The sequence below is a fragment of the Nycticebus coucang genome, chromosome 18 (assembly GCF_027406575.1).
Source record: "Nycticebus coucang isolate mNycCou1 chromosome 18, mNycCou1.pri, whole genome shotgun sequence".
In the NCBI taxonomy this organism is placed as follows: domain Eukaryota; kingdom Metazoa; phylum Chordata; class Mammalia; order Primates; family Lorisidae; genus Nycticebus; species Nycticebus coucang.
The window spans coordinates 30892668-30907328 of NC_069797.1; the positions used below are offsets into that span (position 1 = coordinate 30892668).

At 40.2% G+C, this 14661-nt stretch overlaps 1 protein-coding gene across 2 annotated transcripts in view; it reads left to right on the top strand.

The window, feature by feature from the left end:
• BLMH (bleomycin hydrolase) overlaps positions 1 to 14661 on the top strand; it is a 45910-nt gene that overhangs the window by 17402 nt on the left and 13847 nt on the right. For both annotated transcript variants that reach the window (XM_053570893.1, XM_053570894.1), the window contains exons 7-11: positions 5403 to 5558; positions 6390 to 6548; positions 6664 to 6731; positions 8823 to 8940; positions 12395 to 12464. In XM_053570893.1, the coding sequence (XP_053426868.1) occupies positions 5403 to 5558; positions 6390 to 6548; positions 6664 to 6731; positions 8823 to 8940; positions 12395 to 12464 (571 nt within the window). The remainder of the gene's footprint in view (positions 1 to 5402; positions 5559 to 6389; positions 6549 to 6663; positions 6732 to 8822; positions 8941 to 12394; positions 12465 to 14661) is intronic.

Below are 14661 nucleotides of genomic sequence, written 5' to 3' on the forward strand. Positions count from 1 at the left end.
CACCGGACCTGGCGAGTTCAAATCCAGCCCAGGCTTGCCAAACAACAATGACAGCAAAAAAAAAGTTAGGTGTTGTGGTGGGCGCCTGTAGTCCCAGCTACTTGGGAGGCTGAGGCAAGAGAATCGCTTAAGCCCAGGAGTTGGAGGTTGCTGTGAGCTGTGATGCAACGGCATTCTACCCAGGGCGACAGCTTGAGACTGTGTCTCAAAAAAAAAAGAGATAGAGAAATAGCCATTAAAGAAGCAAGGTTTGGAGGAGGGAAGGAATAGATGTGGTCTAAAAGTAGTGCTTTCTCTGCTTGAAACTATATTTAATACCTCCAGAAAATATCTCCTCTGGGTTTTTTTTTTGTTTGTTTGTTTTTTCAGTTTTGGCTGGGGCTGGGTTTGAACCCACCACCTCTAGTACGTGGGGCCAGTGCCCTACTCCTTTGAGCCACAGGTGCTGCCCTCCTCTGTTTGTTTTTGCAGGTTCAGGCGGTTTTTAACAGATCCTTGCCCTTCTCTCATTCCCCACCAGAAAGCAGTAGAGAGCTGTCTTCCTTCTCCCCTTTCTCTGCATGTAAGCACCGAGATCCCTCACTCCTTCCCTCCTTTTACACATAGCACTGAACTTTCTTCAGAGTTCAGCTGTATTCTGACCACTTTAATGTCCTTGTTCATGGCCACTCTACTCTCTGATAAATAGGTCATTTTACCTTTGAGCCTCGTTTTTTTCAGTAAAACTAAAGTTAGAGTAAATTATTTCTTTAGTACTTTGTGAGCAGTGAGTACAGCGTGTCCAGTATCTATTTTGTCCTGACTGCCGAGTGCATCTTGTGAGAAGCAGGTGACAATCCTGTGTTACCCACCAGAGAGCAGACTTAGCTGCCAAAGCTCACTACAGTTTTGTACCTTTGGAAGTGGAGAATGTTATTTCAAAACAGTAGATCTCCATCAAGAAAAAATAAAAAAAAAAAAAAAGAAAGAAAATACGGAATCAGAGACCCTAGATATTATACTTTGGAGAATTTTTTTTTTTTTTTTTTTTTGTAGAGACAGAGTCTCACTGTACCGCCCTCGGGTAGAGTCCCGTGGCGTCACACGGCTCACAGCAACCTCTAACTCTTGGGCTTACGCGATTCTCCTGCCTCAGCCTCCCGAGCAGCTGGGACTACAGGCGCCCGCCACAACGCCCGGCTATTTTTTTGTTGCAGTTTGGCCGGGGCTGGGTTTGAACCCGCCACCCTCGGCATATGGGGCCGGCGCCCTACTCACTGAGCCACAGGCGCCGCCCTACTTTGGAGAATTTTTTAAAAATTGGAGTTCATATAAACTAACATTACTTGGCTCAGAACCAAATATCCTTCCAAAGTGTTACAGGTTGCCTTAAGTGTGAATGACTTTGGATAATTTATAGTTATGGTAAACAAATAGTATAAAACAAAGCAATGCAACTCACGTTAACAGAGTTTTACTAGAATCTAAGAGAAAGAAAGGTCACCTTTATCCTTATTTATGCCTTAAATATATCTTTGATAAAATTCAGATTTGTAAGATATATGCAATTAGGCATAAGTATCATCTTGCAGAAGGATTCACTATATAGTTCATTAGACAGCAGAAATGCAGATTGCCTCTTATGTATTTTTCAGGAGAAGGAGGAGCTTAACACTTTTCACCTCAGAGAGGGGGTCAAATGCTTAATGAGGTTTTCTGCAAATTATTGTGTAAAACATATTTATTTTTAGAGTTTTTTTTTTTTTTTTTGTAGAGACAGAGTCTCATTTTATGGCCCTCGGTAGAGTGCCGTGGCCTCACACAGTTCACAGCAACCTCCAACTCCTGGGCTTAAGTGATTCTCTTGCCTCAGCCTCCAGAGTAGCTGGGACTACAGGCGCCCGCCAAAATGCCCGGCTATTTTTTTGTTGCAGTTTGGCCGGGGCTGGGTTTGAACCCGCCACCCTCAGTATATGGGGCCGGCACCTTACCGACTGAGCCACAGGCGCCGCCCTATTTTTAGAGTGTTTTTAAAGGTAAACAGAAGTTGTCTTCATCTTCATCAGCTCTCCTCTGAGCCTGCCAGAGGCTCTTTTGTGACCAGGGCCTGGCTTAGCTAGAATCGCCACCCTTGGACGACTGGACTTGATCAAAATGATTCCACTAATATGTACATATGTGTGTGACAACAATTACTAGTTAAAAATATATATCATTTAAGTCTATAAGACCTTCCTAATCTAAATGTACACTAACCATTATCTTGACCATAGTTACCAGCGGCAGTGTCCTCCTTATAATGACAGATTTCTAAAGCTGCCATTGGTAACTTCGTGCTGAGCAAATACAGAATGACTCTGTATTCCATGCGAATCTAAAACAGACTCATTAATCGTGACTAGAGTAACTCAATTAAAGTTGTTTGTATGATGTCCTGCCTCCTCTTTTCTGTGCTAGAAACCAACCTGTGAATGATACGACATTAGAAGAGAGGTAAGGACCAACTGTTCACGCTTATAAAACACACTGCAAATTCTAATAAAGGAAGCGTTCTCTCTTGGAAAACAGAATAAAACAAATGGCAGGCAAGCATAACCTTTTCTAAGTTAAACTGCTTTTGTTAAGATAGGAGAATCAGCAATAAAGAACAAATTACTCATGCCCACAGCAACATGAGTGAATCTCACAGACATTATGTCAACCAAGGGAAGACAAACATAAAAGATAGTATGCCCTATGATTCTGTTTATGTGAAGTTAAAGGATGGGTAAAACTAATAAATGGTATGGAAGTCAAAATGATGGTTATCTTGGGGAAGTTGTGGGTTATTACCTACAAAGGGGCTAGGGAACCTCCAGAACTCTAGACATGTTCTATACATTATCTGAATGGTGGTTACCTGAGTGTATACATATATTCAAAAATCAATCAAATTGAGCTGTACACTTAAGATTAGTACACTTTACATATTTACTGAACACATGTTATGCCTAAGTAAAACAGTAAGGAAAAGAAATTAGGTCATAGAGTTTGGATTTGTTGTGGGAAGTAATAGGTAAACATTTTTGGATCTTCAATAGGAAGTGATTTGAAGAAAGTGATGCTTCTAAAATCATGTATTCTGTGGTGAGAGTAGAACCATGTTCAGGTCAGCTGGTATAGCCAGATCACGTGCCCAGCACTCTGCTAGATGCTGTAGGGAACACAAAATAACTATGAGCTGGATTTATAAGATTATAAATTACCCTTAAGATTATAACCTTTTGGGCAGCTCCTGTGGCTCAGTGAGTAGGGCACCGGCCCCATATACCGAGGGTGGCGGGTTCAAACCCAGCCCCGGCCAAACTGCAACAACAACAACAAAAAATTGTTGTGGCGGGCGTTGTGGCGTTGTGGCGTTGTGCCGGGTGTTGTGGCGTTGTGGCGGGCGTTGTGGCGTTGTGGCGGGCGTTGTGCCGGGCACCTGTAGTCCCAGCTGCTCGGGAGGCTGAGGCAAGAGAATCACGTAAGCCCAAGAGCTGGAGGTTGCTGTGAGCCGTGTGACGCCATGGCACTCTACCAAGGGCAGTAAAGTGAGACTCTGTACAAAAAAAAAAAAAAAAAAAAAGATTATAACCTTTTGTAGGAGACAAGTTAGATAAAATGGTAAATTCTTGGTGTTTTGGAAATATGAATATAGCCTTGAAGTCAGACCTGAGTTCAAATTCTAATTTTGTCACTTACTGGCTCTGTGGCTTCAGGCAGCCTATTTATTTCCCTGAACCTTGGTTTCCTTATCTGTAAAATGGGGGTAGTACCTTTGTTGGGAGGTTTAAGAGATACGGTAGTCAATATGGTACAATACATATTTGCTTTTTTTTTTGAGACAGAATTGCAAGCTGTCACCCTGGGTAGAGTGCTTTGGCGTCACAGCTCAAAGCAATCTCAAACTCTTGAGCTAAGTCATTCTCTTGCCTCAGCCTCCCAAGTAGCTGGGACTACAGGCGCCCACCACAACGCCCGGCTATTTTTTAGTTGCAGTTTGGCCGGGGCTGAGTTTGAACCCACCACCCTCGGTATATGGGGCCAGCGCCTTACCGACTGAGCCACAGGCGCCGCCCTACATATTTGCTTTTTAATGCCTATAGCCAAGGATCAGTATTTTTTGTGGGGAGGGAAGGATAGGGAGTCTGTGAACTCAGTTCAGACTGTGGTCTGTCTCTTAGTGGCTATATGACCTTAAGTAGGTTATTGAATTTCTTTGAGTTTCAATCTCTTCTGGAAAAAAAAAGAAAAAAGAGAGGGTAGAGGGAATTAGACATTGAGAGAGTCTTATGAGAATTAAGTGAACCTAGCAGATACCTATCACTAAACAGGCATAATTAATAAATTTATTTCTGTTTAATAGTGTATACAAATGTATGGTATAAATAATGCAGGTAATAGGTGAGGAGATTGGCTCTGAGTGGAGAAGGAAGAGGCAGATCATAGTGTAAAATTTTTTTATTTTATTTTTTGTGATTTTTGGCCGGGGCTGGGTTTGAACCCGCCACCTCCAGCATATGGGACCGGCGCCCTACTCCTTGAGCCACAGGCGCCGCCCATAGTGTAAAATTTTTTAAAAGGAAATTTGATAATAGAAAAGGAAGTACTTTCTATATCCTGGCCTTGTATAAGATGTTTCTCTTTCTACTTCTATTTTTGTATTACTATGAAATGAAAATGATATAAGGTATATCTTTGTACTATAATGATGTCAACTTGAAGATACTGTAAGATCATCAGAAAATGTTATTGTCTCACCAAAAATATTACCTTACTTTTAAAAAAGTTCCTTCTCTTCTAAGTTTGAGGTTACAGTAAGCTGTGATCACTCCACTGCACTTCAGCCTAGATGACAGAGCGAGATCTGGTCTCTGAAAAAAAATTTTTTAAAGTTATTTCTCTTCCAATAATACTTCTAACAGACATTGTCATTCAAGCTCCAACTAAAAAGTTAATGGCTTTTCTATAAGTAGAGACCTCTGTCACAATCAAAGGAAAACCTCACTGCATGAAGGGAAGGAAATCCATTTATAAAATATGTCACTGTTTGTTACTTGAAAAATTATCAGCAGGGTAGCAATCCAGATCTTGTTGGGTATCAATGTTAGGCAGCTTCTTGGCTAAGGAAGTTTAATTAGCAGGACAAGTACTAAGTACAAAATACTAACATTTCAGAATTTCATTGTTCTGAGTGTTTGTTTGAGAACTCACAAGTTGACTAATATCAAATCCTGGATATCAACATTACAATTTTTGAAGCAGTATTAGATTTCTTGTGAAATTTCTGGCTTGACTAGAGCCACTGACTTCTTGTGTTTCCTAAGCTTAAGAAAAATGAAGAGGTAAAAAATAACACATTCCCCTGATCACTGCTCATCTGCCCTCCTTTTCTTTTCCAGATATTCCGAGTGGTGTGCATCTGTTTGGGTAATCCACCAGAGACGTTCACCTGGGAGTATCGAGACAAAGATAAAAATTATCACAGGATTGGCCCCATAACACCCTTGGAGTTTTACAGGGAACACGTCAAGCCGCTCTTCAATATGGAAGATAAGGTTAGAGACTGGCACTGACTACTGCTGACTGTTTGCTTTCAAATGCCTGTTGAGTGCAAGGAAGGATAGAAAATTTCTGAGTTAACATGCAAGATCATCCAACTATCCAGTATGCAAACTTTTTTTCCCTTCCTCTGAACTATTTAGTATACCAATGAAGTTTGGTCATGCCAGAATCTGTCACGTTCCCCTAGTGTTTCTCTGTAGGCCAGCAGTCAGTTTAATTCCTGTGTGCTCCCCTGATTTGGGCCCAGAATCATTCTCAGGTGCAAAGAACAATGAAAGCATATTGGGTATTGCTTATCATGGGTTGAGAGTACTCTGTACTATACAGTTCCCTCTAGGGACTCTCTGGCTGAAGGGAGAGTGTCCCATCCTAGTTTAGCTCCCTTCAGATTTTCTTCTTCTGCCTAACAAGACAGCCAGAGCCTCCTTCCTTCATTGGCTCTTGACCCTCTTCCAAGCAAATAGAATTGCCAGGTGTTAAGCCTATCTTGTACCTTTAAGGCAGGGTTCTTGGGATGATGCGCTTTCCGTCGTCTTCTAGTGCGTGTGATTTTTTCAGAATTAGTGTCAGAGTAGTTCATCCCAATAGGAAAGGTGGGAGATGCAGCTCTCAGATGTGTCTCTCACACTAATTAGAACGTGCAGGGACTCCCTCACATGTATTTTGCCACCTTTTGTTTATTATTTAACAGTGTAGCTGTGGTGCTTATTCTTGTAGACAGAGGTCCTGAGCTCAGCTGCAAACATATGACCCTAGAGGAGAAAAGTGTCTTACTTGACATTCCCGGTTTTGTGTTCTAATCAGGATGTTCTTGATCTCAATAGATTTGTTTGGTGAATGACCCTAGGCCTCAGCACAAGTACAACAGACTTTACACGGTGGACTACTTAAGCAATATGGTTGGAGGGAGAAAAACTCTATATAACAACCAGCCCATTGACCTCTTGAAAAAGATGGTTGCTGCCTCCATCAAAGATGGAGAGGTTGGTATTGTTTTTGTCTCTTCCACATTAGGGTTAAAACATCTTTTACTTCCTTAGTGTAATAGAAGAAAGAATTTGTGCTGACTTACTTTCTTCCTTTCTTCTCTGTTTCTAGGCTGTATGGTTTGGCTGTGATGTTGGAAAACACTTTAATGGCAAGCTAGGCCTCAGTGACATGAATGTGTGAGTGTAAGAAATTTTAAAAAGTCATTCATAAGTTGTTGCTGTTGGAGTGCACTCTTGGTATGAAATGACTCTGCTGAGGTTCATCCAAAGATTAAGGTTGGGCTAAGGCTGAGTTTCTTGCTGTAGAGTTTGAGGGCTTATAGCATAGACTCCACATACGTAAATGGTTTAACTCAGGGAATCAAGATCACATTTCATATCTGAATAGAAATTGTTGGGTGTTTCTAAAAAGCCATCCTAGGGCGGCACCTGTGGCTCAGTGAGTAGGGCACTGGCACCATATACCGAGGGTGGCGGGTTTGAATTTGGCCCAGCCAAACTGCAACAACAACAACAAAAATAGCTGGGCATTGTGGCGGGCACCTGTAGTCCCAGCTACTTGGGAGGCTGAGGCAAGAGAATCGCTTAAGCCCAGGAGTTGGAGGTTGCTGTGAGCTGTGACGCTACAGCACTCTACCAAGGGCAATAAAGTGAGACTCTGTCTTAAAAATAATGATAATAAAATAAAAAGCCATCTCATATGAGAAAGATCTTAAATAAATAATTACTATGTAAATCAGTGCTTTTGAGGAATATTAGGAGAGATTATCCAGAGCTCTGTATTGCTGTTTGATTCTTCAACTACCCTGTTTCCCCCAAAAATAAGACAGTGTCTTATTTTAAGGTGTGCTCCCAAAGATGCGCTAGGTCTTATTTTCAGGGGACGTCTTATCTTTCCTGTAAGTAGGTCTTATTTTCAGAGGATGTCTTATTTTTGGGGAATCAGGGTATTTATCTTACATTGCTGCCTTTGAATTCTGTCTTAATGACAAGTAGAACTAATTGCGTGCGTACTTTAAAGCATTACTCCTGGTGTTTGTGACATTGAAAGTTCATTTGTGAACTAAGTTGTATAAGATTCCTTGACTGTTAAAATACACATCATTTTAGGGTTACTTATAAGTAATTGTTACTTGTAGGACGTTGAATAAATATTTTGTTAATAAGAGAAAAATCTAGGCCAGGTATGGTGGCTCATGCCTATAGTCCTAGCACACTGGGAGGCCAAGGTGGGTGGACTGCTTGAGCTCAGGAGTTTGAGACCAGTCTGAGCAAGAGTGGTCTCTACTAAAAATAGAAAAAAATGGCTCAGTGTTCGTAACACAGTGATTATGGCACCAGCTACATACACCGAGGGTGGCAGGTGTGAACTTGGCCTGAGCATGCTAAATAACAGCTAAACAACTGCAACAACAACAACAAAAACAAAAATAGCTGGTTGTTGTGGGCACCTGTAGTCCCAGCTACTCGGGAGTGTGAGGCAAAAGAATCACTTAAGCCCAAGAGTTTGAGGTTGCTGTGAGCTGTGATGCCAAGGCACTCTACCAAGGGCAACATAGTGAGTCTCTGTCTCAAAAAAAAAAAGAAAAGAAAAGAAAAATTAGCCAGGTATTATGGCAGGCACCTGTGGTTCCAGCTACTCGGGAAGCTGAGGGAGGAGGATCACTCAAACCCAAGAGTTTGAGGGTTGCTGTGAGCCATGACATCACAGCCCTATAGCCAGAGCAGAGTGAGAGTCTGTCTCAAAACAAAACAAACAAACAAACAAAAAAACTATAACTAAAAGAGAAAATCTGCTAAAAAAGAGAATGAATGCTTTTTTTAATTTGGAGTGTACTCCCCAATATATTTGGCATTGTTTATTTAAATTTCAGACAGCAGTGGCTTAAACGAATTCAGTAACTAGTTCTACTAGCTCAAAAGAGATCATTTTTATAAGAAGTTACTTTTAAAAATTTTTCATTATTTTTAAAAGTTTTCTTGCCAAAATGACAATGCCCAGTCATCTTGACAACCTTTGATGTGGAAAATTTATGTTTAATCATTTCATATTTTTCTGCATACTCTGTGACACACAGAGAATGGAATCCCATTGAGAGATTAAATTCTGCGTGTAACATTCTCTCTGAAGAACTATAGCTAAAGCCCGTCCATATTTATTTGGAGCTGTTGAGCCCCTTTAGTTTATTCTGTGTTCCTTTTACAATTAGATGCCAGTTTTCCCCATGATTATACTCCCTTTACTTTGTTCTGTCATTCTTTTTACAGCTATGACCATGAGTTAGTGTTTGGTGTCTCCTTGAAGAACATGAATAAAGCGGAGAGGTTGACTTTTGGCGAGTCACTTATGACCCACGCCATGACCTTCACTGCTGTCTCAGAGAAGGTATGACCCTCAGCATGCCTCCTGCAGTGTTTGTACAGATGGATCTACATTCTCTTGCAGACTATTATCCAACAAAGCTTCATTTTTAGTGTACATAATTTCTGTTAAAAGTTAGGTTCCAAGTAAGACATTGTTCCTGCATCACTTGGGGTTTGGCTGCCTGCTCAGAGGTAATTAAATTTGGAACTTTCCATGAGGCACAGAATGTAAATCAGCAGGGAGTAAGGAAGTAACTGTTTTCCTATAACTTTGGAAGGTCTTAGCATGGAGAGAGGCTAGCAAGGGAATTTGGTAAATACACTTCTGCTTTATAAGGAAGGTAACTTCTATTTTCTAAGGAATTAAAATGTGTCCATATCTTGCTGACCTGTGTTCAGACTTTCTTTTCATTTGTTATTCAGATTCTCCTGTAGTAAAATGCCAGCGACATTAGCTTGTGGACTCCATGCCCATTACTGGGTTTATGCAGAGCTTTAGGAAATTGGACGTAAAGTATTTTCCATTTTCCGTGAAACACTCTGAATAATGTATTTTTGTAGGACACAGTATTGGCAACAACTGAAATTTTATCTTTCACAAGTAAGGATGGGATTTTCCCTCTATACCTTTCTCTCATCTCTTCCAACTATTTCACTTACAGGTGCCTTTTCAAGCCCATAGCATCCCAGATCGTTGTGCCCTTTCCTATTCATAACCTGATCTTGAGGAAGATTTAATTACATTCATACAGGCTCAGTGCCCGTAGCTCAGTGGTGCCGGCCACATATCCCGAGGCTGGCGGGTTCGAACCCAGACCAGGCCTGCTAGACAACAATGACAACTGTAACAAAAAAAAAAAAAAAAAACAGCCGGGTGTTGTGGTGGGCACCTGTAATCTCAGCTACTTGGGAGGCTGAGGTAAGAGACTTGCTTAAGCCCAAGAGTTGGAGATTACTGTGAGCTTTGATGCCACGGTACTCTACCAAGGGCAACATACTAAGACTCTGTCTCAAAAAAAAATAATTATAATAATAACATTCATACAAATTACAGGGCCAGGGTGTTAAGTAGTAGAACTCTGAGATAGTCTTAGTTTTATATGAGATCAAACACAGGATAGTATGAAAAGTGCCCTGAAATAATTCAGCAGTCCTATGCTAATACTCCTGCCCCTCATGTAGTTTTCATAAATAAATGCAAAGGGTGAGGTCTTGGAAGCCAGTGATGTTTGCTTCATCATTCTGTTCCTTGATATTCTCAGCTCTGTAATTAGCAAGACTCCCACACCAAGAAACAGATTGTTAAGGGTTACCCAGAAAAATGTGTGGAATACAATTTGTATTATCTGTGTAGATCAGGAAAAGCCCTTTAAAAACAACAAAAGAGATTTAAAAATGTTATCACTCCAATTTAACAGAACTCTCATATTTGAATTATTAATAAAACAAAATTAAGGTATAAGAAGTTATCTTAAACAAGGGTACCTTTTTGACTTCAGAAGCAAAACATTAGAAATTTTTCATGAATAAACTAAGGGATTTGTTCATATGTATGTTCATATGTATATTTGGACCTGTAAAATTCAGTGGATTTACAACTAAAGGTCCTTAAATTAAACTTTTAAACCATATAGAGAATTATTAAAAAAGAAAAAAAAGCAAAACACCTGGTATAATTTCCAAGAGAAGTTGGGCTTTTTATTATTTTTCCATCTCTCTTCATAGAGTATTCCTATTTTTCAGAAAGAAAAATCATTAATACTCCATGCCCTTTTCTCTGGAACTTGCAGTCTTTGATTGGCATGGCTTATTTCCCCAGGGAAATGGAACCACCTTACATGCTAATAGCATAAAGCATAATTTGTGTTATCATAACTGGAATTTTATATTGACATTTTTATCTTCTTTCGAGGTTTTGACCACTAAAACTAGTTGGAGCTACATTTGAGTAATACAACAGGAGTGAATGCATGATAATAGTTACGTTTCTTCAGTATTCTTTCTTGTTCATTTCATGTAATCCCTGTAAGGGATGTCCAGGTATTATTCTATGATTATAGATGACGCAGAGAACAACTTGATCCAGATCACTGCAAGAATTTACTGGCAAAGGAAAGAATAGGAAACATTTTCAGACTTACTATAATAACAAGTAAATTACCTTAGGTGATACAGTCCAATGATAATTATTTAAAAAGAAAGTAAAAGCCTGAGGCAGGTTTACTTGAGCCCAGGAGTTTGAGGTTGCTGTGAGCAAGGTTGTAGCCTGGGTACAGAGTAAGATTCTGTCTAAATAAATAAACAAATAAAAGATGGACTGCAATGAGAATAGAAAACCATACGGACATTTAATATGCCAGCTCCAGAATGTGTAGTTTGATGACCTGGTTTTGAAGGTTTCTGGTGTTAAGAGTAAGAGTTAGTGCCGGTAAGGCATTTGAAACTTACGGATTTATCATTTGTTGGCTATTTCTGAGACTGAAAATTACTAAGATCCAAGAAAACTGACAAGAGTAAAGTGTACAGGTTAGCAAAGCCAGTGGGAACCAAATCCCATGTAGGTGAAACTCGTCATGTAGTTATATGCAAGTGGGAACTGACAGATGAAATCATTAGGAGATAATAGAGGGGTCAGTGCTTTTCTTGAGCTACACAGATTTAAGTTGTTTTGACATCAGCAAATATCCTGGGTAAACATGAAAGAGAAAAGTCTTTTTCAAAATGGAGCCTTCCTCTTGTCCCTCTACGTGTCTTAGTAGTAAAGGCTATAAATGAAAGTTGCGATGAGTATCACTTTCCCTTTAAGAAGATGAAAATTGAGCTTATTTTATTAATGAAGATAGAAGAGGGACAATAGTAGAACTGCCTGGCTTCTGTTTATGAAAACGGTCTTTTTACTTTTGCTTTGACGTTCAATCTCTGTTGCATTAAATTCAATATTTGTGTAACTGAATCAGTAAAAGAACACATTTAGAAAGTATTATTACTTGATTTCTCAAAGAAGAAAATCAACCAGTATGATGAGAATGTGTTTGTTTCGTTTTAAAAAACAAACAAACCCTGACCAAGTTTTAGAATCATTCCTAAAATAAATACAGCCTTTGCAAAGAACTCTGATTGATTTGAAGGAGTCCCTGGCTTCAAACGGTATTCCCTGCTTTTATTAGTTTATATTTTCATTTTTCTTAGGCAAGTAGCATTTTACGTGCCTATATTGGGTATAGAATACAATGTAAAGGAGAAGATAGTGTTTATTGCTTTGTCAGCTTTATTGTATTTTTACCCCATGGGATTCAAATTCCACTTCTGTGGACTATCCGGGTAGTGACAGTAGGAAATATGTAATCCTGGTCGTGTACATCAGGCCTGAATAGAGCAGGCTGTTTATTCTAAGTAGATGAAGAAGAACTAATACATGACATGTCAGCAAAGGGAATGTGGTTTCAGACTATTCACCACCACCCGCTTTTTTGCAGGATGACCAGGGTGGTACATTCATGAAATGGAGAGTGGAGAATTCATGGGGTGAAGACCATGGCCACAAAGGTGAGCTTAATTTGGTAATACTAACTCCCGGTAACTGCAGTCTGCTTTACTTTGCCTCTGTGGGTGGAAAGCTGCTCTAATGTGGAGAATTTTTCAGGAATTGGTCCCATTGACTAGAGTCACAACACTAGTCTGTAGAAAAATCAGGGGATCTGGGCTCAGCACCCATAGCACAGTGGTTACAGCGCCAACCACATACACCGAGGCTGGAGGGTTCAAACCCAGCCTGGGCCACCCAAACAACAATGAGAACTGCAACAAAAAATAGCCAGGCATTGTGGTTAGTATTACCTCCTGTTAGTATCCTGTTTGTTAGTATTACCTCCTGTCGTCCCAACTACTCAGGCGGCTGAGACAAGAAAATCGCTTAAGCCCAAGAGTTTGAGGTTGCTGTGAGCTGTGATGCCATGACACTAGTGGGGTGACAAAGTGAGACTGTGTCTCAAAAAAAAAAAGAACTCCTGGCTCGACGCCTGTAGCTCAGTGAGTGGGGCACTGGACACATACATCAAAGCTAGCGAGTTCGAGCCTGGCCCAACCTGCTAAACAATGACAACTGCAACAACAGCAACAAAAAATAGCCCAGCATTGTAGCGGACACCTGTAGTCCCAGCTACTTGGGAGGCTCAGGCAAGAGAATCGCTTAAGCCCAAGAGTTTGAGGTTGCTGTGAGCTATGATGGCATGGCACTCTGTGGGGGTGACAAAATGTCTCAAGAAAAAAAAAAAGTCTCAAGAAAAAAAAAAAGAAAGAAAAATCAGGGGATCTGGTTTGCCCCCACAATTCCCTTGACAAATATGGTATGCCTGAACCTGTGGGTTGACCCTGAGACCCGTGCGTGCTGACATTTGTTCTAGGCCATGCCAACCGTTTATACCAGAATCACCTGATCAAATGGGAGGTTGGATGCCTTTGCCAAGATGCTTGGTACATATCTTTTGGTATATTTTCACCTATTTGCACCATTGCTCTAGAAAGTCAGAAGCCTTCTGAATGAGAGAATGAGATTGACAAGAAACTTTCTTCAGGCATTTGATTAGAAGACCCCTTAGAAGTTATGATGCCTAGAAAACAACACTTCTGACTACCATTTAGAACTTTTTTATACTAACAAATGAAAACCCTTACAGAAGTCATGAGTAAATTATAGCGAATAGGCTAAACAAAATTACATAGGTAATATATAAATTGTAGGAAAATAACTCTAATAATCTCACTACCCAGAGATCATCATTGATCAACAGTTTAGGGTGTATTCTTACAAATTTTATGATTTAATTTTTAGAGTTTCAAAAAATGCCAACAACTACCGTGCTGTATATGTGAACATGCATGCAGGCACGTGCGCTGTGTGCTAACAGCATTTTGCAGCCAGTTATTTCCGAGTCCATGTTTTTTACTTTTAGCCAGTGAATTCTGGCTAAGAAAAAACACATTAATCACAGCTTACGAGATTATTTAGAAAACTGGGAGGAGTAGGAGGTAGGTAGGGAACCAGAGAAGGGAGAGACACAAACACTTGGAACCAAACCCCTTGCATACATTTCACTGAACAGACGTTTTCTTAAAATAAGAGAAGAGAGAGAAAGAAAGGAAAGTAGAGATCAGTAACTCTAATTTCCAACTGTTTCTCTGAGCTGGAAGATTTTTAAGGGTAAAAGGTAGAGGAGGAGGTGTGGGGGTTTGGAATTGAGCATGGGGAACTTCCATGGCTTATGTTTGGAAACTGTCTTAGAAGACCCCTTTACACGGAATTTTGAATTTGAGAAGACTTTATTTAGCATGCTGATTGAGCAGCACAGACTGGTATATGATGGGCAAAATCTGAAGGTCATTAATCTGTCATTCCAGGTCTTTTCATCTCCCCATGAATATAATCATTGATGGATTTTGGCTAAAACTCCCTGGAATCTGCTGTGAAACCCAGCAGCTCAGTGTTTATATGTAAACAAACACAAGTGCTATTAGGGCATTTATCTTCATCATCAAATAGTTGCATGTCCCCCTTCTATGTCTTCTGTGATTACAGGGATCTATTATGAACAAGAATGCAACATTTGGGCAGCGCCTGTGGCTCAAAGGAGTAGGGCGCCGGCCCCATATGCCGGAGGTGGAGGGTTCAAACCCAGCCTCAGCCAGAAACTGCAAAAAAAAAAAAAAAAACATTTTTAAATTGGTGATTTCTTAGAAGGTAAAT